The following is a 26,830-nucleotide window of genomic DNA, read 5'->3' on the forward strand; positions in this document are numbered from 1 at the left end:
GTAATGTCAAAAAATACACATCCTTCATACATCCGAAGGTTTGATTCCTGAAATGATTGGGAGCTGCAGAACTCTGGTGCACAGCCACATACTGTAAATGCTCAGTAGGTGACATCAGTGAATTACCCACAAATCCATAGAACAGTGTAAGCCATGAATCACACAACTCTTTTAGTGTCGATCCAACAAATCCATACGCCGTTCACGCCTCAAAGACCCAGACCATAAATCAAGTTTAAAATTCCACCGTCACTGCTGAAACCGTTCCCGCCTCTGCGGTCTTTCCCTTCAACCCTGCTGACGTCAGGGTTAGAGGTCGTTTGGGTTCAATCTGTCCTCAGGCTCATACTCACTCTCCAGGTTCCCAGCCAGCAGGTAGAGCCAGGTGAGCAGGACGATGGCTGTGAGGGACGCCGCCAGCAGCTTCAGGCGCCCACGGCACAGCAGATTCATGATGGGGGGGGCGGAGCTGTGAGGGATGAGGTTCAGAGATGGGGGGGCAGGGCTCAGGTGGGGCTCGGTCCCTCTTCAGGCTCCTGCAGCATCCTTTCATACAAGAAGACAGAGACAGCATGCGGGTCAGAACATCCCCGTCAATCCCCGTTCACATCCATCATGGCAGACAGAGCGAGGCTTTTCAGAGGTTTCTACCTTAGCAACAAGTAAGTGCTCTTTTCAGCAACACTTCAGTGTTTAGTGAAACATTTGTTATCTAAGCTTTCATGCATCTGTCAGCTGTGTTTTCATTGGGGAGTTTTACACCGAGCTCAGTTTGCAGAGATTTTTCTGTCTCTGAACTACGGTGGCTGAGAGGTGAAAGACACGTCTACATTTAAGGTACAACAACAGCAACTCCAAAAACACAACAGCAACTCCAGAAACACAACAGCAAATCCAGAAACACAACAGCAAATCCAGAAACACAACAGCAAATCCAGAAACACAACAGCAAATCCAGAAACACAACAGCAACTCCAGAAACACAACAGCGACTCCAGAAACACAACAGCAAATCCAGAAACACAACAGCAAATCCAGAAACACAACAGCGACTCCAGAAACACAACAGCAAATCCAGAAACACAACAGCAAATCCAGAAACACAACAGCAAATCCAGAAACACAACAGCGACTCCAGAAACACAACAGCAAATCCAGAAACACAACAGCAAATCCAGAAACACAACAGCAAATCCAGAAACACAACAGCGACTCCAGAAACACAACAGCAAATCCAGAAACACCACAGCAACTCCAGAAACACAACAGCAAATCCAGAAACACAACAGCGACTCCAGAAACACAACAGCAAATCCAGAAACACAACAGCAAATCCAGAAACACAACAGCGACTCCAGAAACACAACAGCAAATCCAGAAACACAACAGCAAATCCAGAAACACAACAGCAAATCCAGAAACACAACAGCAAATCCAGAAACACAACAGCAACTCCAGAAACACATAAGGAAATCCAGAAACACAACAGCAAATCCAGAAACACAACAGCAACTCCAGAAACACAACAGCAAATCCAGAAACACAACAGCAAATCCAGAAACACAACAGCAAATCCAGAAACACAACAGCAACTCCAGAAACACAACAGCAAATCCAGAAACACAACAGCAAATCCAGAAACACAACAGCAAATCCAGAAACACAACAGCAACTCCAGAAACACATAAGGAAATCCAGAAACACAACAGCAAATCCAGAAACACAACAGCAAATCCAGACACACAACAGCAAATCCAGAAACACATAAGGAAATCCAGAAACACAACAGCAAATCCAGAAACACAACAGCAAATCCAGACACACAACAGCAAATCCAGAAACACAACAGCAACTCCAGAAACACAACAGCAAATCCAGACACACAACAGCAAATCCAGAAACAAAACAGCAAATCCAGACACGCAACAGCAAATCCAGACACACAACAGCAAATCCAGAAACACAACAGCAAATCCAGACACACAACAGCAAATCCAGAAACACAACAGCAAATCCAGAAACACAACAGCAAATCCAAACACACAACAGCAAATCCAGAAACACAACAGCAAATCCAGAAACACAACAGCAAATCCAGACACACAACAGCAAATCCAGACACACAACAGCAAATCCAGAAACACAACAGCAAATCCAGACACACAACAGCAAATCCAGAAACACAACAGCAAATCCAGAAACACAACAGCAACTCCAGAAACACAACAGCAACTCCGGAAACACAACAGCAAATCCGGAAACACAACAGCAAATCCGGAAACACAACAGCAACTCCAGAAACACAACAGCAACTCCAGAAACACAACAGCAACTCCAGAAACACAACAGCAACTCCAGAAACACAACAGCAAATCCAGAAACACAACAGCAAATCCAGACACACAACAGCAAATCCAGACACACAACAGCAAATCCAGACACACAACAGCAAATCCAGACACACAACAGCAAATGCAGAAACACAACAGCAAATCCAGACACACAACAGCAAATCCAGAAACACAACAGCAAATCCAGAAACACAACAGCAAATCCAGACACACAACAGCAAATCCGGAAACACAACAGCAAATCCAGACACACAACAGCAAATCCAGACACACAACAGCAAATCCAGACACACAGCAGCAAATCCAGAAACACAACAGCAAATCCAGAAACACAACAGCAAATCCAGACACACAACAGCAAATCCAGACACACAACAGCAAATCCAGAAACACAACAGCAAATCCAGACACACAACAGCAAATCCAGACACACAACAGCAAATCCAGACACACAACAGCAAATCCAGACACGCAACAGCAAATCCAGAAACACAACAGCAAATCCAGACACACAACAGCAAATCCAGAAACACAACAGCAAATCCAGACACACAACAGCAAATCCAGACACACAACAGCAAATCCAGACACACAACAGCAAATCCAGAAACACAACAGCAAATCCAGAAACACAACAGCAACTCCAAAAACACAACAGCAACTCCAGAAACACAACAGAAAATCCAGAAACACAACAGCAACTCCAGAAACACAACAGCAACTCCAGAAACACAACAGCAACTCCAGAAACACAACAGCAAATCCAGAAACACAACAGCAAATCCAGAAACACAAATGCAAATCCAGAAACACAACAGCAAATCCAGAAACACAACAGCAAATCCAGAAACACAACAGCAAATCCAGAAACACAACAGCAAATCCAGAAACACAACAGCAAATCCAGAAACACAACAGCAACTCCAGAAACACAACAGCAAATCCAGAAACACAACAGCAAATCCAGAAACACAACAGCAACTCCAGAAACACAACAGCAACTCCAGAAACACAACAGAAAATCCAGAAACACAACAGCAACTCCAAAAACACAACAGCAACTCCAGACACACAACAGCAACTCCAGAAACACAACAGAAACTCCAGAAACACAACAGAAAATCTAGAAACACAAAAGCAAATCCAGACACACAACAGCAAATCCAGACACACAACAGCAAATCCAGAAACACAACAGCAAATCCAGACACACAACAGCAAATCCAGACACACAACAGCAAATCCAGAAACACAACAGCAAATCCAGACACACAACAGCAAATCCAGAAACACAACAGCAAATCCAGAAACACAACAGCAAATCCAGACACACAACAGCAAATCCAGAAACACAACAGCAAATCCAGACACACAACAGCAAATCCAGACACACAACAGCAAATCCAGAAACACAACAGCAAATCCAGAAACACAACAGCAAATCCAGAAACACAACAGCAAATCCAGAAACACAACAGCAACTCCAGAAACACAACAGCAACTCCAGAAACACAACAGCAAATCCGGAAACACAACAGCAAATCCAGAAACACAACAGCAACTACAGAAACACAACAGCAACTCCAGAAACACAACAGCAAATCCGGAAACACAACAGCAAATCCAGAAACACAACAGCAACTCCAGAAACACAACAGCAAATCCAGAAACACAACAGCAAATCCAGACACACAACAGCAAATCCAGAAACACAACAGCAAATCCAGAAACACAACAGCAAATCCAGACACACAACAGCAAATGCAGAAACACAACAGCAAATCCAGACACACAACAGCAAATCCAGAAACACAACAGCAAATCCAGAAACACAACAGCAAATCCAGAAACACAACAGCAAATCCAGAAACACAACAGCAAATCCAGAAACACAACAGCAAATCCAGACACACAACAGCAAATCCAGAAACACAACAGCAAATCCAGACACACAACAGCAAATCCAGACACACAACAGCAAATCCAGAAACACAACAGCAAATCCAGAAACACAACAGCAAATCCAGACACACAACAGCAAATCCAGACACACAACAGCAAATCCAGAAACACAACAGCAAATCCAGACACACAACAGCAAATCCAGAAACACAACAGCAAATCCAGACACACAACAGCAAATCCAGACATGCAACAGCAAATCCAGAAACACAACAGCAAATCCAGACACACAACAGCAAATCCAGAAACACAACAGCAAATCCAGACACACAACAGCAAATCCAGACACACAACAGCAAATCCAGACACACAACAGCAAATCCAGAAACACAACAGCAACTCCAGAAACACAACAGCAACTCCAGAAACACAACAGAAAATCCAGAAACACAACAGCAACTCCAGAAACACAACAGCAACTCCAGAAACACGACAGCAACTCCAGAAACACAACAGCAAATCCAGAAACACAACAGCAACTCCAGAAACACAACAGCAACTCCAGAAACACAACAGCAAATCCAGAAACACAACAGCAAATCCAGAAACACAACAGCAAATCCAGAAACACAACAGCAAATCCAGAAACACAACAGCAAATCCAGAAACACAACAGCAACTCCAGAAACACAACAGCAAATCCAGAAACACAACAGCAACTCCAGAAACACAACAGCAAATCCAGAAACACAACAGCAAATCCAGAAACACAACAGCAACTCCAGAAACACAACAGCAACTCCAGAAACACAACAGCAAATCCGGAAACACAACAGCAAATCCAGAAACACAACAGCAACTACAGAAACACAACAGCAACTCCAGAAACACAACAGCAAATCCGGAAACACAACAGCAAATCCAGAAACACAACAGCAACTCCAGAAACACAACAGCAAATCCAGAAACACAACAGCAAATCCAGACACACAACAGCAAATCCAGAAACACAACAGCAAATCCAGAAACACAACAGCAAATCCAGACACACAACAGCAAATGCAGAAACACAACAGCAAATCCAGACACACAACAGCAAATCCAGAAACACAACAGCAAATCCAGAAACACAACAGCAAATCCAGAAACACAACAGCAAATCCAGAAACACAACAGCAAATCCAGAAACACAACAGCAAATCCAGACACACAACAGCAAATCCAGAAACACAACAGCAAATCCAGACACACAACAGCAAATCCAGACACACAACAGCAAATCCAGAAACACAACAGCAAATCCAGAAACACAACAGCAAATCCAGACACACAACAGCAAATCCAGACACACAACAGCAAATCCAGAAACACAACAGCAAATCCAGACACACAACAGCAAATCCAGAAACACAACAGCAAATCCAGACACACAACAGCAAATCCAGACATGCAACAGCAAATCCAGAAACACAACAGCAAATCCAGACACACAACAGCAAATCCAGAAACACAACAGCAAATCCAGACACACAACAGCAAATCCAGACACACAACAGCAAATCCAGACACACAACAGCAAATCCAGAAACACAACAGCAACTCCAGAAACACAACAGCAACTCCAGAAACACAACAGAAAATCCAGAAACACAACAGCAACTCCAGAAACACAACAGCAACTCCAGAAACACGACAGCAACTCCAGAAACACAACAGCAAATCCAGAAACACAACAGCAACTCCAGAAACACAACAGCAACTCCAGAAACACAACAGCAAATCCAGAAACACAACAGCAAATCCAGAAACACAACAGCAAATCCAGAAACACAACAGCAAATCCAGAAACACAACAGCAAATCCAGAAACACAACAGCAACTCCAGAAACACAACAGCAAATCCAGAAACACAACAGCAACTCCAGAAACACAACAGAAAATCCAGAAACACAACAGAAAATCTAGAAACACAACAGCAACTCCAGAAACACAACAGCAAATCCAGAAACACAACAGCAACTCCAGAAACACAACAGCAAATCCAGAAACACAACAGCAACTCCAGAAACACAACAGCAACTCCAGAAACACAACAGAAAATCTAGAAACACAACAGCAAATCCAGAAACACAACAGCAAATCCAGAAACACAACAGCAACTCCAGAAACACAACAGCAAATCCAGAAACACAACAGCAAATCCAGAAACACAACAGCAAATCCAGAAACACAACAGCAACTCCAGAAACACAACAGCAACTCCAGAAACACAACAGCAACTCCAGAAACACAACAGCAAATCCAGAAACACAACAGAAAATCCAGAAACACAACAGCAACTCCAGAAACACAACAGCAACTCCAGAAACACAACAGCAACTCCAGAAACACAACAGCAAATCCAGAAACACAACAACAACTCCAGAAACACAACAGCAAATCCAGAAACACAACAGCAAATCCAGACACACAACAGCAAACCCAGACACACAACAGCAAATCCAGAAACACAACAGCAAATCCAGACACACAACAGCAAATCCAGAAACGCAACAGCAAATCCAGACACGCAACAGCAAATCCAGACACGCAACAGCAAATCCAGAAACACAACAGCAAATCCAGAAACACAACAGCAAATCCAGAAACACAACAGCAACTCCAGAAACACAACAGCAAATCCAGAAACACAACAGAAAATCCAGAAACACAACAGCAACTCCAGAAACACAACAGCAACTCCAGAAACACAACAGCAAATCCAGAAACACAACAGCAAATCCAGAAACACAACAGCAAATCCAGAAACACAACAGCAAATCCAGAAACACAACAGCAAATCCAGAAACACAACAGCGACTCCAGAAACACAACAGCAACTCCAGAAACACAACAGCAACTCCAGAAACACAACAGCAACTCCAGAAACACAACAGAAAATCCAGAAACACAACAGAAAATCTAGAAACACAACAGCAACTCCAGAAACACAACAGCAAATCCAGAAACACAACAGCAACTCCAGAAACACAACAGCAAATCCAGAAACACAACAGCAACTCCAGAAACACAACAGCAACTCCAGAAACACAACAGAAAATCTAGAAACACAACAGCAAATCCAGAAACACAAAAGCAAATCCAGAAACACGAAAGCGGAGACGCGGCGTCTAACAGAAAGGGACGTAAAACCAATGTTTTTTTCAAAGGATTTTTTTAAAGTTATTTATTACTGTTTTTCTTTACGTGGACATTATAAATACATGAAACAGTCGCTTCCAGTGTTAAAGGTTTTCCTTTTCCATTCAGCAGCTGGATGGAAAGGCAAAACACGGAGAAAAAATGAGGACAGCAAGCAGCTGCTAATGGAAAGGCAATACACTTACTACCGGAAGTGACGCAAAAACCTAACTTTGTTAAATTTTGCTTTAATTTGTGCTGCAGTAATACACTTTAAAGTAATGCTTGTGGACTGTTTCATGTATTTAAAATGTCCACATAAAGAAAACAGTTATAGATATCCCACAGGATTGGTTTATGATGACGTTTCTTTCTGTTAGAAGCTGCTTTATTGTGTTTCTGGATGCAGTCTTTTGTTCCGTCATTTGCTGTTGTGCTTCAGTATTTGTCCATTTCTACTGGGTTTTGTTGTTGTACCTTAAATGTAAACTTGTCTTGGACCTCTCAGCCACCGTACTAAACACATGAACTCTCCGTGTCTGAACTCGGCTGTTTTCCTCTTGATTGTGAAGCTCTGACATCAGAGCATCATCTCTAAACAGTTCCTTCTGTTCCAGCCAAACGTTTAAAGGCAGAAAATCCTGAACATGCTGCAGCCAAATCCTCCGCTCCGCTTTAAAAGTGCTGTTGTTTTACAACATGATTCATTAATCTCTCTTTAATTAGACGAGAGCCCGAGGGGAACAAGTCCAGGGATGCTGGCCAACAGGAAACAGTCCAGTGTGAGTTCACAGAGAGGAAAGAGATGCTTCTCGCTGACTCAACAACTTTCAATCCTGGATCCGACATAAACGACTCAAACCTCGCCTTAGTGCAAGACGGAGCAAAAACGTTCCGCTGCAGGGATGCGACCCCTCCACACGCCACATTTACCTCATTTGTTTGGATACTTTCTGCTGAGTAATGATGTCGTTAGGAAAATCCATGATCCACGCAGCCCTGACATCGCTTTCTAAACAGTTCAATGCTCTAATGTGTGAATACAGAGACGGAGCAAATGGAATCCTTTGTCCCATCTAACCGAACATCATTTCAAAATAAAATCTGCATTTTTCTATGCGGATCAACAACAAAGATCAACTTAAAACATGGAATTCAGCTGATTGAACACACAAGGTTTAATCTGCTGGTGAGAAACAGTTTAATTGGGATCAGAAAAAATCCAAACAAAATAAGCTTGAAGCTGAACTGACCCTAAAACTTCCAATACAGTTTTTTTCTGCAGAAATTGTTGAACTGAGCTGTAAGAAAAAAGCCCACAGAGTGACTCACTCGCATAAAAGAACACACTGAGGAACATTTAAAATGCTCTTCAACATTTAAAAAAAACATCCAGACTTTTTGCAATATCTAAAAAGAAATCGTTCAAAGACAGCATTTGTGTTGCAGAAAGAGGTAAATATGAAGGTCCTCATTTGTTCTTCTGTACATGTAACCACTCAGCGGAAACATCAACATAGATTTAAAAGAATTGTGTCTTCCAGACGTTCGCTGGTCTGAGTGTTTGCGTGTCTGCGTGTAATAGAATAACCGACATACATGTCAATCTGTGCCAGAATTCTACTAAATCTATGACCAGCTTTTGAAATCAGTGGATGAAATGCAGGTGAAGAGTTTTGAATTCACACAGAAAATGTCACAGCGAGGGGGGGGCTGTATTTGTGACATGAAGTACGTTTAGTTACTCCCCCACAAAAAACTAACTTTGTCGCCCATGATGCCACATTCATTGCTGGTCTTAGTGACATGTTCAGTCTTTACTTTTTACAAGTTTTTATTTATTTTGTTCATTTATTTAACTGGGACAGTGCACATTAACTGCATTGCACCAGAATTAGCCCAAAGGCGATTTTGGTGTTAAAAATTGTCAACCTAAAAGCCTCAAAACATAAATGAAATACATTAGTAGAAAATATACATATACAATAAACAATCATTTAATAATACATATAAATATTAAAGACACACACACAGGGAGGAACATTCAAAAAAAAGGTGACAGATTTAGAAAGCTTTTATTTTGAAGGTCAAACAGTAGTTTATAATAACAACAGCAGCCCGTTTCCTGTTCTTCTGCGGCTGTATCTCAGCAAGTCAACATGGAGACAGTGAGGGGCTGGGGGGGCTTACTGTGTAAAAAGATTCAGAACCCGTGTTGTAACAGTATAATCTGTCCAACACAAGAGGCCGTCAGCTCTCATCCGTCTGCTCAGCTGTTGGACAGGACAAGTTCAATAATAACCTCAAACTCAAACTTTATTTATTTTTATAGCGCCTTTCATTTCAGTTAAAAACACAAAGCGCTTAACATAAAAGAAGATAAAACAGTCATAAAAAATAAGAAAATTGTTAAAAACGGAAAACAAAGGACCATCACACAAAGACGGGACCCCTCCCTCACCACCACCCCGCCCCCAACCCCACCCACCCAGTTACCCCAGTAGAACCCTGAACAGAAACCAAGAACTGCAGCTTAAAGAAGGTCTGGCCTGGTACTGCTGTGAAGAAACAATATCATGTGGAAAACTAAAAAATAAAAAAATTAATAATAATAGTGCGTTTGACATCAGCAGACAGCAGGTCATGTGACCTGACAGTGCTGTTCGGTGGGAATTAGAGGTCGACCGTCTTTCATGTCAGGAGAAACGACAGATATGGACGTGGGAATACAGAAACCCAGAACCGCAGAAACCTCCCAGAAACCTCCCAGAAACCGCGATATGGCCTAAGAATAAATCTCAGATTTTTTTTTTTTATTCGATTTACGATTTTTTCCCGATTCCCCCCCCTACTTGAGGAAAGCAATAAGTACCAATGGCAGACAAATTAAAGCAAATTTTGCTTAAATTAATCAATCGCAACACAAATGTAACCCCCATTTCTGGGATGAATAATAAATGAACACAGTCTTGGGATCAAATCCCAGCTGTGTTAGTCTGTGGCAGTAAACCCAGACCAGTTCCAAACAACAGAGGATTTTATTCATTTCTGGGGAACAAACTTCCCTCTCTCACCGGTAGCCATGTTGTCATTTGCTGTTTCATGTGTGGTATGATGATGTTGTGTGTCGGTTGCCATACTGCCGTGTGAAACTAACACTACGGAAGCTCTGGGGAGCCAAAAATGCGCCATTACACAAAAACTGGATGTAGTTATTTTTTAAATCTCCTGTAACAAAAAATTTGAATGAATCCATTCGATCGATTTTTCGCCCAGGCCTAAACAATCATCAGAAATCCTCCCAAACATTCCCGAATGAATGAATGTAACTTTTGTTGGTGATCTTCGTCTGCCATCCTTTGTGTTTAAAACAACAAAAGAAAGTGTCTTTAATGCACACCGATTCTTCAGTCAGGGATTTTTAATCAGAACTTAACAAGATCTAAGATGCTCTCTGGGTTCAACCCCCCAGGGCTGACTGAGGTAAAGTATGAGGATCAAGGCTCTGCCCCCCCAGAGAAATCAGAAGGGAGGAGCTCTGTAAAAAAAAAAAAAAAAAACATAAAAAAAACTCATGGAACCTGGATCAATAATTTGTAATATACTAAATGAAATTTAGAGCAAAAGCTGAGAACCGCAACCCCTCACCCCCACCCCCACTACAATTTCAAACAGAAAATAAAGAATAAACCCAAAAAGGTCCCCCCCCCCCCCCCTCCCTTGTACAGTTGCTGAATAAATCCAAACGTTTTTTTTTTAAAACAGAATAAATAAATGCTGCTTTGGTTTATCAGATGAGGTGTGACCAAACCAGCAGTGTTTTGACTGGCGCTTTAATCTGGTTTCCATGCAGGGGGGGGTGTCCAGCTGTCTGCAGATCCTCATGAGATCCTCTCTGCCTCCATGGAGCGGCTCCACCGAGGCAGCTGTCTGTCATCATCATGTGAACAGGAAGAAAAAAACCAAATTTTCTCTAGAAAATGATTTAAAACCAAGAGGTTCTTATGACCGTCTGGCCTTTTTGATCCAGGTTTTTAGGATCCTGGTCACAGGAACCAAACACCACGTTACTCTGACGCCCAACTGTGACCCGGTTGCATCCTGGTTCCTGTTGGCTGAGTAAACCCTTGGCGTGTGTCTGACAGACATGCAGACTGATGGGATGTTTGCTCGTTAGTCCCAACAACCAAAACTGCACAGAGTGACGGTTCAGGCTATGATAAACGACTCTAAAGCTGGTTGACACAGAGTCATGCAGCAGAACTGACAGAGTTTGGCTCAAAGCAGCTGGAAAACAAAATAGCCTGGTTTGGACCGGCCCAGAACCAAATGATTTACTTTTACTCCTGTTAAATGGCTGCAGGTTGTGCAAAACTCAGCTAGACAGCTTCTAGCCAGGACCAGAAAGAAGGAGGACATTACTCCAATTCTCAAATCTGCACTGGCTCCCATCAGCTGGAGCATCAATATTAAGACTCTAAGATTAGTCTTTTTGGAAATGGACCTTTTAAAAAATAAAAAAGACAGCCATCAGGTGCCCCTTGGTGCTCCCCAAGGTGAGAACTAAAACCCCCAGCGAGGCCATAGTGGGCCTTGCTGTGGGACAACCCGCCTGAGGATGTGAGGGCTTCATCCACTGTGGAGGTTTTTAAACTTCCACTCCCATCATCTTTGGATCTATTTTTTATCTATTAAGGAACAGCTTTTTTCCACAGGCAATCTCTCCACAGAATACACACTCTGCCACCAACTACACCCCACTCTGACGTTTTACACACACTAAATGACGGACTACTACACATGTGTGCAATGACTGACGTCTGTGCAATAAAACACAATATTTATACGCTGCTCTCATGGAAACTCAACTCATTCCATTCTATCGTCTTCATACGTTTTTAACATTTCATTGTTTCTGTCCATATTGTACATAATTTGATTGTGAGTTACAGAATTTTTATTTTATTTTGTTTGATTTTCCCCACTCCAAGACACCATGTACAATGACAATAAAGGATTCTGATTCTGATTTTTAAAGCGTTCCTATAACCTTTTTAATCATTAAAACCTGGGCGGGACTTTTGGTGCAGAAGTAAGCCTCCGCCTATTTCCCATGATGCCTTTGTTTACGCTCGCTTACAGCCCCTCACAACCCCAAACTAACATTAGCGGTGCAACAAAACTGGTGAGCAACAATGGAGCCGTCCAGTTCTGATCCAGATTCCGGCTCAGACGAGGAACACAAAGACCTTCATGGATGTGTTGGTCTGACAGTGGATGGTCAGAATGGAGCAGAGCAGGAAGCTTGAGGTTTGCCATCGTAGTTTGTTTTTACGTCACAAATATGTTTGCATTTTAACGGCATTTTTTTGTCTCTTGCTGATTTGCCACAATTAGAATAAAGAAATACTCAGGTATGCAGTTTTGGGCTGAAATTCTTTTATAAATGTCCTCCATCATCAGAAAAAGGCTAGAACACGTAAATAAAACCAAAAACATGATTCTTATTGAAGTGGATCATTTATGAACTGTTTTCCAAATTTTCTTTACAATGTAGTGGTGGATCTTTTATTATGATTACTTTTTTATTATTATTATTTATCATATTTATATATTGATTTATTTTGTGTAAAGCAGGAAAATGGTTCAATAAATAAGGCTGAATTTAAATTTGAATGTATGAAGGGTTAAAAAAAGTTTAGATCTGATCCCCAAACACACAGAAATCAGTGTTGAAGCTGCAACATAGAGACAAACAGAGTGTGTATCAAACACACACGTTTATAGAAACGTTCTGGTTCTCCTACAACATGCAGTCAGACGCTGAGGAACAAAGGCAGCGCCGCAGGAGACATTGGCTTCTGCCTGATATAGACTTGTTTGTTCACGTCACTGCAGAGGATCTTCCAGAAACTGCACACAAAATGATGATCCTATTCCTCCAAATCCGTGGTGGCGGCGGCGAACGCTTGAAAGACTGACGTCCGTCTGAAGGAGCGACCCCGCAGAGCGCTGCGTTTTTAAAAACACGACGCTGAGAGGCGCTGGGCTCAGGAGCCGCTCTGCCAGACACTCACAGATCCCCAGTATGATTTATGAGTTAATTACTGAGGCTGATGTATGCGCTGTTTGTTCTGAGAGCGATGAAAGGTGCTGAGACAGGAGGAAAGGAGGAGAGGAGCTGAGGGGGGAGGAAGAGGAGAAACTGACAGATATGAAAGTCATGAAGAGGGAAGGAATCGAAAAAACAAAGTAAAGATGAAGATAAGATCAGAAGAAGCCAAAAAAGTCAAAGACGGAGACTAGAAAAAGTTTTTGGCAACAAAAAGGTGATTAAAGAACAAAAGAAAGAGATGAAAGATGGAGGTGAAGAGCCCCCAGCATGCATTAGTGCAGCGGGGGCTCACTGGGGGCTTTAAAGGCAGCTTCTGTTGATGCAGCAGCAGCTTTCAGGCTCTGAAGGGCCTGAGAGGCTGGGCCCGGGCTGAGAGCGGCACGGCGGAGCTGCGTGGGCGCCGGCACGGTCGCTCCAACAGCGGCACATTAAACAGGAACACGCCCACAACCAGAGAGGATCCAAACACGCCCCCATCGCCCTCCTCTGTGCTGGGGAGACAGATCTGACAGAAACGCACGCTCCAGTGAAATGCCACACCTGGGCAAGACCAATGAGAAGTGACGCAAACATCAACATTTATAATCTAGCTCAGGGCTTTTTAGAAAAAGAGGAATTGTTGTCGCACTATTGACGGAGAATCGTAGACCTTATTTGGAGCCAGAGTCTGTTTTGGTCCGTTTGGGTTGAAGGATGCAGCCGCCACATGATCACGCCCGGTCCAGGTCTGACAACCAAAGGGAGGAAAGCTCCACCTGTTTGGAGCTGTAGCGTGAATCTGAAGACGTTTGAACATGTCTGCAGGAGCTTCCCCGTGTTTGATCAGCTGCTGTTCTTGCTTCTTTCCATCCTGGCTACAGTACTTGTGGACAAAAGAGCAGACATTTCTTCCACAGTTTGTCCTGATTTTGTCCTTGAAGTCCCACGTGTGAAGCAAACCCGTACGGGTGCTGCAGGTTTTTGGGCTGTTCGGGTCCATGGAGCGCCGTGGAGAGCAGCGGCTGGTCTTCGGGGGAGAACCGGTGTGTCTTGCTTGCAGTCCTCTTGAGGCTCATACACCTCAAAGGACGTCATGAAAATGGAACGTACCATTGTTGTGCGTGTGGTAAGTGTATTGTGAAGTATTTGTCAGGATACTGGGAGCCACGCGCACTTATGGCGTACAGATGATGCTGTCGTCCGGCTTCCTGTCATTAAACTCTAACCTCCTGACCGGTAAGGTGTGAGTACTGGCTCTACTGATATGAATGCATGAATGCCGTCCGCACAAACCACACTCTGATGGTCTAACTTCCTCTAACAGCAAGGCTGCAGCAAAGAGTGGGAACTTATCACATGAACAGCACAGTGCAGGTGAAGAAACGGTATGAGACGCGTCTCACCTACTTCCCCCTACTGACCCCTACATGCTGTCCAAGTGTTCACTACGACCTTTGCCTGCAGCGTGACCGTAGTAGAAGGTTTCCTCTCTACAGGTTCACTGAGCGGTCTATTATCTTCAAATGTCAGATTTGCCCATTTTTTGCCAACAGACATCCACCCATAAAGGCAGCTGAGACTAAGGCGTTTCCTGAAGCTGCATTGTCCTCCTTTATTTGAGCTGCTGGTGGATTCAGAGTCTGCACGTCATCCGGCGTCTATTTTTAAGTGGAGGTGACAGGAAGCAGCAGCAGACGTCATGGGGCTTTGTGCTTTTTTCAGAAGTTTTCTGTCAAGCCTCCACCTGCACAAATGACGTGTTCATTGTGTGTTTCTGTGGCCTGAAGGTAGACTTTGATCTACAGCTGCTTCCTGAGCGGTTTCTGCTGCGTCAGCATGCTAAATGCTGCTGGACTCTGTTATGGGGTCAGTCGAACTGGACTGCAGCTGCCTCAATGCCACAGAGGCCGGTAACACAGCAGCTCCAGGAGCAACCGACATTCCCAGGAACCCGATGTCCACCTAACATGAACTGGTTCCGGACCGTTTGCGGGCTGGATCTGAAGGAGCTGTCTGAGTTCCAAAGACTTTTGAGAGATCGTCTGACGTTTCCTCCTGCAGCAGAATACGTCCAAACACAGGATGAAGGCAGAGAAGGCCAACATTGTTTCCTCACAAGCTCAAACATGTTCAGATCTCCACAGATGGACTATCCTCTCTTTCTTCCTAAAAGGCTGATGAGAACCAGAGTAGAAACCCAAGAGCCGGTTCTTCTGAGATGGAGAGTCAAAGAGGTGGAGCCAAGTCTGTCTGTGGGTGGAGACAGGAACTGGAACCGGCTCAGTGGAAAAGAAACTAAAAGTCCCGCTCCGATCCTCTATTTTCAAAGCATTCACAGCAGCCTTTTCATTACGATTCTTTTTTAGCCCCCCCATGTCCTAGGTCATTTCCTAGAAGACAGTCAGAGCAGCAGGAGTTCATCAGAAATGTACCTCCGTGCTGTGAGCGGGACTGTTTGCTGAGAGCTCTCTGTTTACACTCTCTCCGGCTGCACATCCCCTCACAACCCCCACCAAACATCAAAAATCAGAGCACATGGGGGGCTCGTGGCCCCCCCTGCATGTTTTCTACCTGACCAATACGATCTTTTTCTGTCTGCTCCAGATTCACAACAATTACATAAAAAAATATGCTGAAATTTCATTATGAGCTTATTTTTCTTTCTAAATGTTCCCTACCATGAGAAAAAAGCCACAAGGTCATGTTAAAAATGCCAAAAACATTATTTTCATCTCAGTGGGTTTTTAAAAAGTGCTGCAGTTTTATTTCAGGGAAACGGAAAAGCCCAAAGCGCTTCACCGTCACAGTCCCATTCACCCATTCTGCTGCCAAACGGCGGCACCAACCTGTAACCACCGGGAACCATGTGGGGGTCGCTGTCTTGGCTAAAGGACACTTCAGCACATGGGCGAGCAGGGCGGAAACTGAACCTGAACCTTCCGATCAGAGGGCAGGTGTTCTACGTCTGCACCACAGCCATCGCTACCTTAAAAGTTAAAAAAAAAACAAAAAAACTGTCCAGCAACATCTTCAGCCGTTTCACTGAATATAAACTCAAATGATGGAGAGAAGAACCGTCACAGCGAGACTGTCCTGGATCCTGCAGAACATCTGTCCTGATGAGGCCTTCTCCTTCCACACCTTCAATTCTGCTCCCCATTGGTGTCCTACACCCGGACACCAATGATCACAGCAGACCAGACATGAAAGTTCTGTTTCTGCGGCCCACAAATGCAGCCCTCCAGCTATCATGAACATCAGAATACAGAGGAAAGGGGCGGAGCCTTCATCAGCTAATCAAGAACTCAAGTGTTCTGTAAAAATATTCTACGTTAAATAAATGTTTCATTGCTGATGGACTTTGCTTAATGAGATTCATCCATGAAACGCCGTCACCGCCTTCCAACAACCAGGAAGTCCACCACCTCCACCTAAATCTGGGTTTTTCCTGCGAGGCCTTCAGGTCCCACCGTTTTTTTTTCTTTAACTTGTCCTGTCCAACAGCTGGGCAGACAAATGAGAGCTGAGGGCCTCTTGTGTTGGACATATTTTACTTTAACAAGAGGGGTTATTAATCTTCTGACAAACCAGAGGTATATCTGAATAAACCCCTTTTGGAATCAAGGCCAAACTTTAGTCATTTTAATCGTTTGGTGTTGGACCGGACGGAAAAGGAAAGAAGGGAAGAAGAGAAAGGGATGTTAGAGGGGGGGGGGGGGGGGGTAGGAGGGTGTTTATAGAAGGGGGAGGGGGACCATGAAGTGGCATAAAGCAACAAGTTTTTGGATGGTTATTATCATTACCTTCAGGTTGAGATACAGTAATACAAGTAATACAGTAATACAAGTCTAGAAGGGGCGGGGCCTGTCCACACACACACCCAAATATTATAAACACACCTGTTTGTTTTGCTGCAAAGATGTTCACATGTCAACATGTACACAATACAGATAATGCTCACACACGCACACTTATGCATTCAAACCAACTAGTGTGAAACATTTCCTTCAATCACACAAACTATTAGTGCAAAGGTGAGCTAACACCTGTGCTCAGGTGAGTGTTCGTGTTCTTCTAAAATGGATGATGGAATGTAAAAAGAAGGGGGGAGAGTGCCCAGCCATCCCCACACCAAGACCCCTGCTGCTGCAGCAGCGGCAGCTAGAACCCCCCAAGACCCGCAGGCAGCAGATAGAGAACAACCGCCCCCCGGGCCAGGGCCAGCCGGACCGCCACGAGGGCCCCAAAAGGCAGAGAGCAAGGAGGCACGGGGGGACAGGTACCCGAGTTGGTGGGATGACAGACAACTACCACCACCCCATTCCATTTTGTGCTGTCCCACAGACTCCCCGTCCAGCCCTGCACCTCTGTGTTCTGATCCTAAACCACTCGGATGTTCCGTCTCTTCTCTTGAAGAGACAGTTATTGGAAATCTAGGTAAATTTAGCCCCCACCCACCCCCATGTGGGGTGAGTCCCAAGCAGAAAAGGCCTCAGGAACCTGAGCTTCACTGCAGATGCGCCTCCCAATGCCGATGGAGCCCTGCTCCTCCTCTGCTCTCACAGCACCCCCCCACCCCCCCATCTGATGACAAAACGGAAAGAAAACCAGAAGATTCCTCACAGAGCATTCATGTGCTGACCTTTACCCCGCCGTCCCACCTGGGTATTTCCACTCCCACGGTCAAAGCGTGCGCCGACAAGTCCACGTTCAGCTGCAGAGAGGCAGCAGAGCGCTTCGCCGCCTCCTAATCCCCAACTCTCACGGCTCTTCAGCTCCGATGATCTACTCCACTTCCTTTTCTTTCTACCGGCAAACTTCTGTCCCAGTTCTTTAACCTCTGCGGCGCTTCACGCGCTCCTTTCCTGCGCTCTGCCTGCTCTCCTCCCACAGCTCCTCCCTCCTGTACAAAGAGTCCAGAAATTGCCTCCACCTCTGAGGGAGTGGCTCCGGTTTCAGCCTCTGCTCTCTTTTCTGCTCGCTGTCCTTTTAAATAGGTGAGTTCCTCTCTGTCAGGAAGAAAGGAGAAGAAGGGAGGAAAGAGGAGGAACAAGAGAGTCACCTTACATTCCAGCGGGAACAAATGGGAGCAGAGGGAGCTTTTTGGAGGGCTTGTCCTGCAGAGTCTCCCTCACAGGAGGCACATGTTCAACAAGTAAACTATCAAGGAAAGAAAAAAACTTCTCTTTAGAATTTGGACACCATTTTAGACACGTAACCATCACTCAAAAGCAACAGAGATGATAAATAGCCCTAAAATACAAACATTGGTGGAAGTTCTTCTGAAACGTGAAGGTCTTTTCACGACAGCTACAGCTCTGTGTGAAAACCATCTTTGAACTCTCTCTGGATCCTTTTTTAAGGACAAATCGTTTGTGCAGCTGGTCAGTTTTTGAAATATTAAAGTGATAAAAGCGTCTTTAAGACATCAAAACACAGGATTCATCAAGACGATTCTCTGAAATCAAAATACATTTAAAACAAGAAACGGAAACATTTTAAAAACTATATTTAGGAAGCTGAGGTGTAGAGGTCATCCAAATGAGCGTGTCCCACTGACCAAATGTATTCCCTAAAATTAGCCGGTAACTGCAACCCTTTTTTTGTTTGCTAATGTGATTGTTTTTCAACTTTCACCTAAATAAAAGTAATATGCAAAAAACCCTCACAGCTTTTCAATACTTCCTTTTTATCAATAATGGTTTAGTCCAACTTCTTATGGACCCAGGAAATGACATCACTAAATGTTTCCCACCCTCACGGTACAGACGGAGACGTTTTTTCAGACGTTCTCAGCTAGTTTTCTTTGTTTCTATCATCAGATTGACGCCGTCCAGCTCAACCTTACAACTTGGTGACAGGCAGAAATGATTGATTAGGGAAAACAAAATAATGTCCTTAAAAAATACATGGATTTCTAGTTTTCCTCATGCCGTGTGATGCTCCATCCAGCTAATGCTGATATTTGGTTACAGTTAGCTTAAATCTGAACCCGTAACTTTCATCCAGAATCATTCTTAAAGACCCTTTGAAAACTGTGTTTATGGTGTTTTTAACATGTTCTGGTTGCATTTTTCTAACAATGGAGGACATATATAAGGATTATTAAGGTTAAAGTATTTCTGTATTCAAATCATTGTGAATCAGAAGTAGACAAATAAACGCCATTGGAAAACGGCGTTTATTTAACATGAGAATAAAAAAAATGGACGGATCTAAGAGTATCGTGACACTGTATTGCTGCTCATGAATAATTTTGTCTGCATTAAAAAGTTTTAAAATGAAGTGTTGATGCTTTTCTTTGTTTTGTTTTTCTTTCTTCTTTGATTCAAACCTTATTATGCAAAAAAACATTCAAACATTAATTCCTCTTTTGAACAGAAAATAGAATTTATTGAAAAGAAAAGAAGACCTCTGACATTTGTGGTTTACGTGGTTGACTCTACATTTTCACTTTGATCTACACACATTTCAACCTGAAGCAATGATGAAGCAGTTAAAAAACATCATCACTGAAAGGGAGAAAAGATGGAAAGTGTTTTAACATTTGATCTACAAATGTAATAATATGACGTTTATTCTGGAATATGGGGTGTTTATTTCCTGTTTTAGTTTTTGGTGTTTTCAACATGTTCTCCTGGCTTTTTTCTGATGATGGACATGAAAAGAAAATTATGCTTAAAAACTGCATTTTTAATTATTTCGTTATTCCAGACAAAAAAAATGTTGTTGTCGGAAAAAAGATCCTATTTTGCAGAAAATACGTTGGGCGTGTCACAAGCTGGTAACCAGCTGGCCACACCCCTAATGTTAGGGGAGCGTGAGGGGCTGCAAGGTAGCAGGAAAGCGATGGGAAAGGGGGAGTGGTCTTACTCCTCGCTAATGGTCCTGCCCACAACTCAGTGGTGAATTTCTAATGAAAATTAGAAAACTAAGTCCTATGAAACAACACAGGCTTGTTGATTTAGGCTAAAGACAGCAGAATCCTAATCGAAGGACCTCTGGGAACGCTTGGAAAACAGATCAGAAGAGGATCAGAGTGGGGCTTTAATGCTAACATTCTTGATGCCAGAAGTGTTTTTTATTAAAGCCTGTTTTGGTCAAACGTTGTTTCTGTTCCTGACCTCCAGGTTTGTGCAGGATGTTACCTGAAAACAAACATCTCTGTCATCCAGGCCCATCGTCACATGGAAGCCTCAGAGATTTCCTGGAGGAAGACTGCTCCTCCTCAAAAGGGCCGTCTTTAACATTTCATCCTTTGTGTACATTAAGTCTTAACGCTACGTCCTCTAAAGGCGCCAGTTTAAACGCTCAGGTTAGCCCAGCTGCTTTTTAATGAGGAAGCATGGCTAATCTTTCTTTTATGGCACAGGCGTCATCCGTTTAGATCAAAGCTACAGTTTAGGTTTAAGCGGGTCAGCAGAGCTGCATCCGCTGTCATTAAAAGCTTCCTCTGAGCAAACACACCTGTGCGCGGCGCCAGGCAGATGTCTGTTCGGCGTGCTGTGTTTGCCAAATATCATTTCATTTGGAGTGCGCTGGCACAGCCTCGGCTCGGGTTTCCCGTGTTTCCCGGGTTGCGGGCATGAAGGGAAACTGCATGCATTCAAATGCAGCACGGGAGGGGGGGGCACTTCCCTGCAGTCAAAGCACACACGCCGCCGCCGTCTTTGGCACAGAACGCCAGCATATCTGAGCTAACCACGCTCTTCTGATAGAAGCTTCATTAGGGACGGAGATCAGCTCTAATCTCGTCTCCAGGCGCAGCTCCCGCTCATCTGCCGCCGAAGCTGCAGGGAACCCGGCGCCGCACACCAGCAGCCCCTGCATTCACCTCCGGCTGCAGAGACTGGGAGCTCCGCTCTGCGGGGGACGATTCCTGCAGCAGGTCGGCGTGGGATCATCACAAGCATCTGAACCTTCCCCCAGATTCCTCCAGGGACCACATAAAACACACGTACCTGCATGTTCGAATCCCATCCCGACTGCTGGATCCCAATCAGTCAAGTTATACTAAAAACTCACTAACAATAAGTCATCCAAACGCCAGCTACTAACATGCACAGAAAAACTACAGGGAACTTTTATTTTTTTTTAAAAAGACAGTATTTTGAATCATTGCGTGTCTGAAGACTGGAAGGAGGTCAACAACACAAGTCCAGACTCTTACAACAAAAGTTAGTGCACTAAAACTCATGCCTCCTGCTGTTCCACTTTGTCCTGCACATGGTTAAGAGGGGGTGGAGCCTAGAGCTGTGACAGTGTGGGTTTTTTGATCACCACAGTGATGAACCAGCAGGGGGCGCTGCGTCGTGTGAGGAAGGAGCGCACACTAGTGTGTTGGGGGTGCGTGTTGATTTTTCTGCAGTGGACCGTTCTCTAGCTGCACGTGAGCCTTCACCTGTGCTCTCTGGTACAGACATCTTCTCAGAATATTATCTATTGCCCAGTAATAAACAGACTGCAGACACTTTGTCACCTCTCTGGTAGCCATGAAGCCTGACACCCATGAAGAACGCGGGGCAGGAGGCTCCGCCTATATTTATACAGACACGTAACGTTGCGCTGCACAAAATAGTTCCCAAACAAAACATGTAGTGATATTCATCGAAATCTAACAGTGCGCGCTCATGTTTGTGTTACAGAGTGACTGAGAACAGTAATAAACCCCAACACAAAATCCTCCGTCGCACGGCCGTGTCGCACACTTAAGAACCCAGCTTGTAATGGAAATGAATACAATGGAAATTAATAATTAGAACGCAGTAAATTTGTCGTATTTTCTCGCGAGACGGAAACTTCTGTTGTAGAATGAGGAAGTGTGTGTGTTTCTGAAACCACATGCGTGTGTAAGTAGAGGGAGCTGTGTGCCGTGTGCAGCAGAGAGGGAGTGAAGGTGACCATTAATAAAAAGTTTCCCCCAGAAACCCTTGAAGTCTGAACACAAGACTAGCAGAAAAATTCAATTATCAGCAAAGATTAATGTGTTTAATGTGTTTAGTATAGTTCCAATCACACACCATATGCTGAAATAAAAATAAAAAAAACGGTGATGACCTCATCACTGCTGTGATGCGGTTATCGTCACACCCCTAGTGGAGCCTCTCTCAGCGAGGTGGGTACAGCTGGGACAGGTCTCCCGTCCATGTTTGATTCCAGCCTTCAAACATTCGACTGCACCATTCTGTCCTCCAGGTTGCGCTCGCTTACACATTATTCTGTTCATCCTAATAAAATTAAGATAACAAGACTGAAGGTGTTGTCTTCTTCAACTGTTTGGATCTCATCAAAGTGCAAAGGCAGTAAAGAAATCCACACAGGAAGTCTTTGAGTGCATAACCAGGGGGGACCTGGCTGAGCATCGTCGTTTATCTGAGATAATCAAAGGTCAGCAGGTTAAGGAAGAAAATCAGCGTTCTTACCGCCGGCTGCAGGCTGAGCCACCGTGAGAGGATCAGGTATCGCAGCGACAGTACAACACCTACACTATCCAGCCTCCGCTGCCCCACTCTGGACTTCCAGGGACAACTGACAGAAATTGTTGGTTTTAGAGTAGAGCTGCCAAAAATAGCCCCCGTGCCGACGTCATCGCTATCACAGCTGCTCTAGTTTGGAAAGAGGTCACATCATGTTGACAACAACATATTATTTGTTCAAAACCTTCATTTTGAATTCATCCCTTTTATACTAGCTTGGATGATGCCCGCCCAGCTTACACCTCTGATTGGTTCATTTCCTGTGGTACACAAAGGACTGACCTGGAATTAGAACCAGAGCCTTCTCGCTGTAAAACAAGACTGCAACCCACTACACCACAGCAGCCCTTCTGTGTGCACAGCAGCGCAGTTTCAAAGGGAGGGATTAGTAAAGACCATTGTCTATGAGAAGGGGACTGAGTGACTCCTCCCTCCGCTGTAGGTACCATAACCATTCGGCCTACAAAAACCGTTCGGGGTCCTTTCGACTGAGAATGACGTCACACTACGGTAGCCCCACTTGGACAAACTACGTAGTGTGGAGATCTACTTGGCCTCTACACATTTTCATTTCATGTTTCCTTCTGTAACCTAAAGTTCTTTTCCCTCATAAGTTGTGTCTGACATTATTCTTTGTAGTGTGTAACCCTTGTGCTATCCTATGGGGTCAAGATGACCATTGACGTGTTCTCCCTACCATGACAAAGGTGGATAAAGGTGGAAAGATTTCTTGTAATCCATGGACACCAGTGAAGATCACAAATCATTGAAGAAAAAAGGTTCAGAGCACTGTCTAGTGGGTCTAGATGACCCAACTCCCAATGTTAAAGTGCCTAGGATAGCACAAGGGTTACAACACATCAGTGGGAGTGAAGCTTGTGGTACAGACATGGAGACGTGAATACCTATGTTTTTATAGAGCTCTTTGTAATAAATTTTGCCACAACCCCCTTTGTAAAAAGATCTGTGGCTGTTAGAATGAACCTGCTGCTCCACACAAGTGAACTGTGTCTCTGAGCAGAGCAGCTGGAGTCTCATAGCTTTGTGTTCGCAGGCAGGGAAGCAGCTTTGTTATAGTGTGCAGTCCGGAGAAGGCTTCGGACAACAGTCCGTTCGACTGAAAATCCCCTTAAGAATCATAATAATAAAAGCATGTTTAGAAGACAATCCCGCTCGATGTCGGAGCTCTGTTTGTTTATAACGGACTTCATAATATCTTCTTCTATGGTCGTATCCTAGTTTGTCCAGACCAGAGGAGTCAAACTCATTTTCACAGAGGGCCACATCAGCATAGTGGTTGTCCTCAAAGGGCCAGATATAACTTATACATGTAACTACTCCTTAATCTTAAATAACCAATTTATTTATTTATTCTAACTGTTTAAAGTGACAATTACAGTTGTATAGAAAACATATGTTTTAGCATAAATCCTTTGAAATTTGATTCTGTCAGGTAAGGTTATATGGACTGTGTTTAGGTCCTAATGCACATGTGTCAAACTCAAGGCCCGCGGGCCAAATGTGGCCCGCCATGTCATTTTATGTGGCCCACGAGAGCATAAAAGTTTTTTTTATTTTTTAGAATAAAAAATAAAAACTGGTGTTTATTTATTCATATCTAGGGGGAATCAAACTTGAAATATCAGATTGGACAACTATACATTAGGACTTAAACACTGTCCACGCAACCTAACCTGACAGAATCCAGTTTAAAAGGATTTATGCTAGAATAACAAGCAAACATGTGTTTTCTATGCATCTATAATTGTTACTTTAAAAAGTTATAATAAATAAATAATGAGTTATTTAACATTAAGGAGTAGTTAAATTTATTTTTCGTTACATTTGGTTACATGTAAAAGTTATATCTGGCCCTTTGAGGACAGCTACTATGCTGATGTGGCCCTCTGATGTTTCAAGTCCAATTCCCCCTAGATATGAATTAATACACACCAATTTTTATTTTTTATTTCAAGAAATTAAAAACTTTTATGCTCTCGTGGGCCACATACAATGATATGAAGGGCCACATTTGGCCCGCGGGCCTTGAGTTTGGCACGTGTGGTCCAGACCAATCACTACCTGATCCGTCATCGGACCAATGGACAGCCAATCACATAATGTGACATCAGCACTACTCGAATGATCCTGAACGGTTGTTTTAGGCTGAATGGTTGTGGCACCACAACCGGCGTTACACCGGCGTTCTAAATGTTTGATTGACATATATTGTGTGACTCCAGTGGAAGGGGTGTGGACTTCCAAAAAGCTCACTCCGGTCGCTCACATGCACTCACGGAAACCGTTCAAACGACTTCTGGTCAATTTTAACACAATTTATAAAAAATCCAAGTCGAAAGTTTTTACCATGAAAAACAAGTGTCAAAAAAATATCCAGAGGAAAAAAAAAAAAAACTGGATCCACTGCTACTTGTTGGAATTATTTTCTTAGGATTGTTTAGGAGACTACAGTATGGGTTCAGTCGCGTTTCGTCATCCAGCGTACCATAATGGGTAGAAACCCTTCTACAGGCTGTAATGGACATTTCCACCCACACAAAAAGGAACGAACACACAGTCTTTTTATACGACAAGAACTACAAGCTAGCAAACACACAGTCTGGAGGGAAACAGACTGTAGATCACAAAGATAACTTGTATTATCAAACACTCAGCAATTTATCACCAGGAGAGTCACAGAGACGTTTCAGGGGGGTTGGAGGCTGGCATCATTAATAATGCACAACCTGTCAGGAAAGGACCTCTGATGAAAACATTTTAAAGGACAACGGTTTAACACTCAGATTAAGGCCTGACTGGAAAATGCTTTTGTCCTTTGCTGCTGTTAGAAAGAACATTTAGCATCTGTTACTTTTTGACCAGTTTTTTTTCATCCTTTAGCCTTTAGACTTGTGAAAATAAAGGCTCAGTTCAATATGCAAAGTTTTTTCAGACAAAAAAAGGGGCCTCCAGGAGAAGAAGTCTAGTTTTAACGCCTAACTTTATTGGTACTTAAAGTTTTTAGACGTTATTAGGAGATGTTCCCACGTATTCTTCTCTTGGCCTCCCTGTGAAATAGGCAGAACATTTGCTGCAGTCCAGAAAGACGTATGCACAAGTTCCAGGAGAAGGTTGCTACTTTAAATTCAACCAGCAGAGTATCTGTGTTTGAAAGCAGAACATCTCTCCATCTCTTTCAGCGTAAACATATGCTGCCCTCTGGCTCTGTGCCGCCCACCTGCACAGACTGTATAAGTAGTATGACAATAGACTCACACTTTCCAGAAACAAACCCACTTTCACACACACAATTCTGTTTCTCTGCCTACACACTGCAGATTCTTCCACTCACAGGACAGCGAAGGCGGCCAGAGGTCGTCTCAGGAAACAAATCAATCAGCTGTTCTTTGTTGTTCTGAACAAATATGAGTGTGTGTGGGTAAAAGTTTTCTAGACAATGCAACACCAAGCTGAGAGTATTATCACCCATCTAATAATCATCCATCCACGCATCCATCCCATCACACAACCATACATCCTCCCATGTGTTCATCCAACCAACTACACATCCATCCCCTCAATCATTCAACACCCTATCTATCCACCCAACTATCCATACACTCATCCATCCATCCATCCATCAAAACCGACCACCTATTCAGCTAACCATCCCTTTATCCATCCATACACTCATCCATCCATCCATCCATCCATCTAGAGGTCTGCAACCTTTACCACTCAAAGAGCCGTTTGGATCAGTTTTCCACACAAATGAACCTCCTTCAACATCTTCAGAGGCGGTCCTGGCTAGTGTGACGCCCTTGGTG

At 43.6% G+C, this 26,830-nt stretch overlaps 1 protein-coding gene across 6 annotated transcripts in view; it reads right to left on the minus strand.

The window, feature by feature from the left end:
• Positions 1 to 26,830, minus strand: part of large2 (LARGE xylosyl- and glucuronyltransferase 2) — a 110,788-nt gene that overhangs the window by 29,596 nt on the left and 54,362 nt on the right. For 3 of the 6 annotated variants that reach the window (XM_023950603.2, XM_023950611.2, XM_023950607.2), the window contains one exon: positions 354 to 546. In XM_023950603.2, coding sequence (XP_023806371.1) covers positions 354 to 453 — 100 coding nt within the window. In that variant the 5' untranslated portion in view covers positions 454 to 546. Of the gene's footprint in view, positions 1 to 353; positions 547 to 18,150; positions 18,435 to 26,830 lie in introns of those variants that run through there. The other 3 variants (XM_023950617.2, XM_023950613.2, XM_078944958.1) reach the window with 3 other exon arrangements.

Source organism: Oryzias latipes, chromosome 3 (assembly GCF_053564925.1).
Source record: "Oryzias latipes strain Hd-rR chromosome 3, Olatipes_Hd-rR_3.1".
NCBI lineage: Eukaryota > Metazoa > Chordata > Actinopteri > Beloniformes > Adrianichthyidae > Oryzias > Oryzias latipes.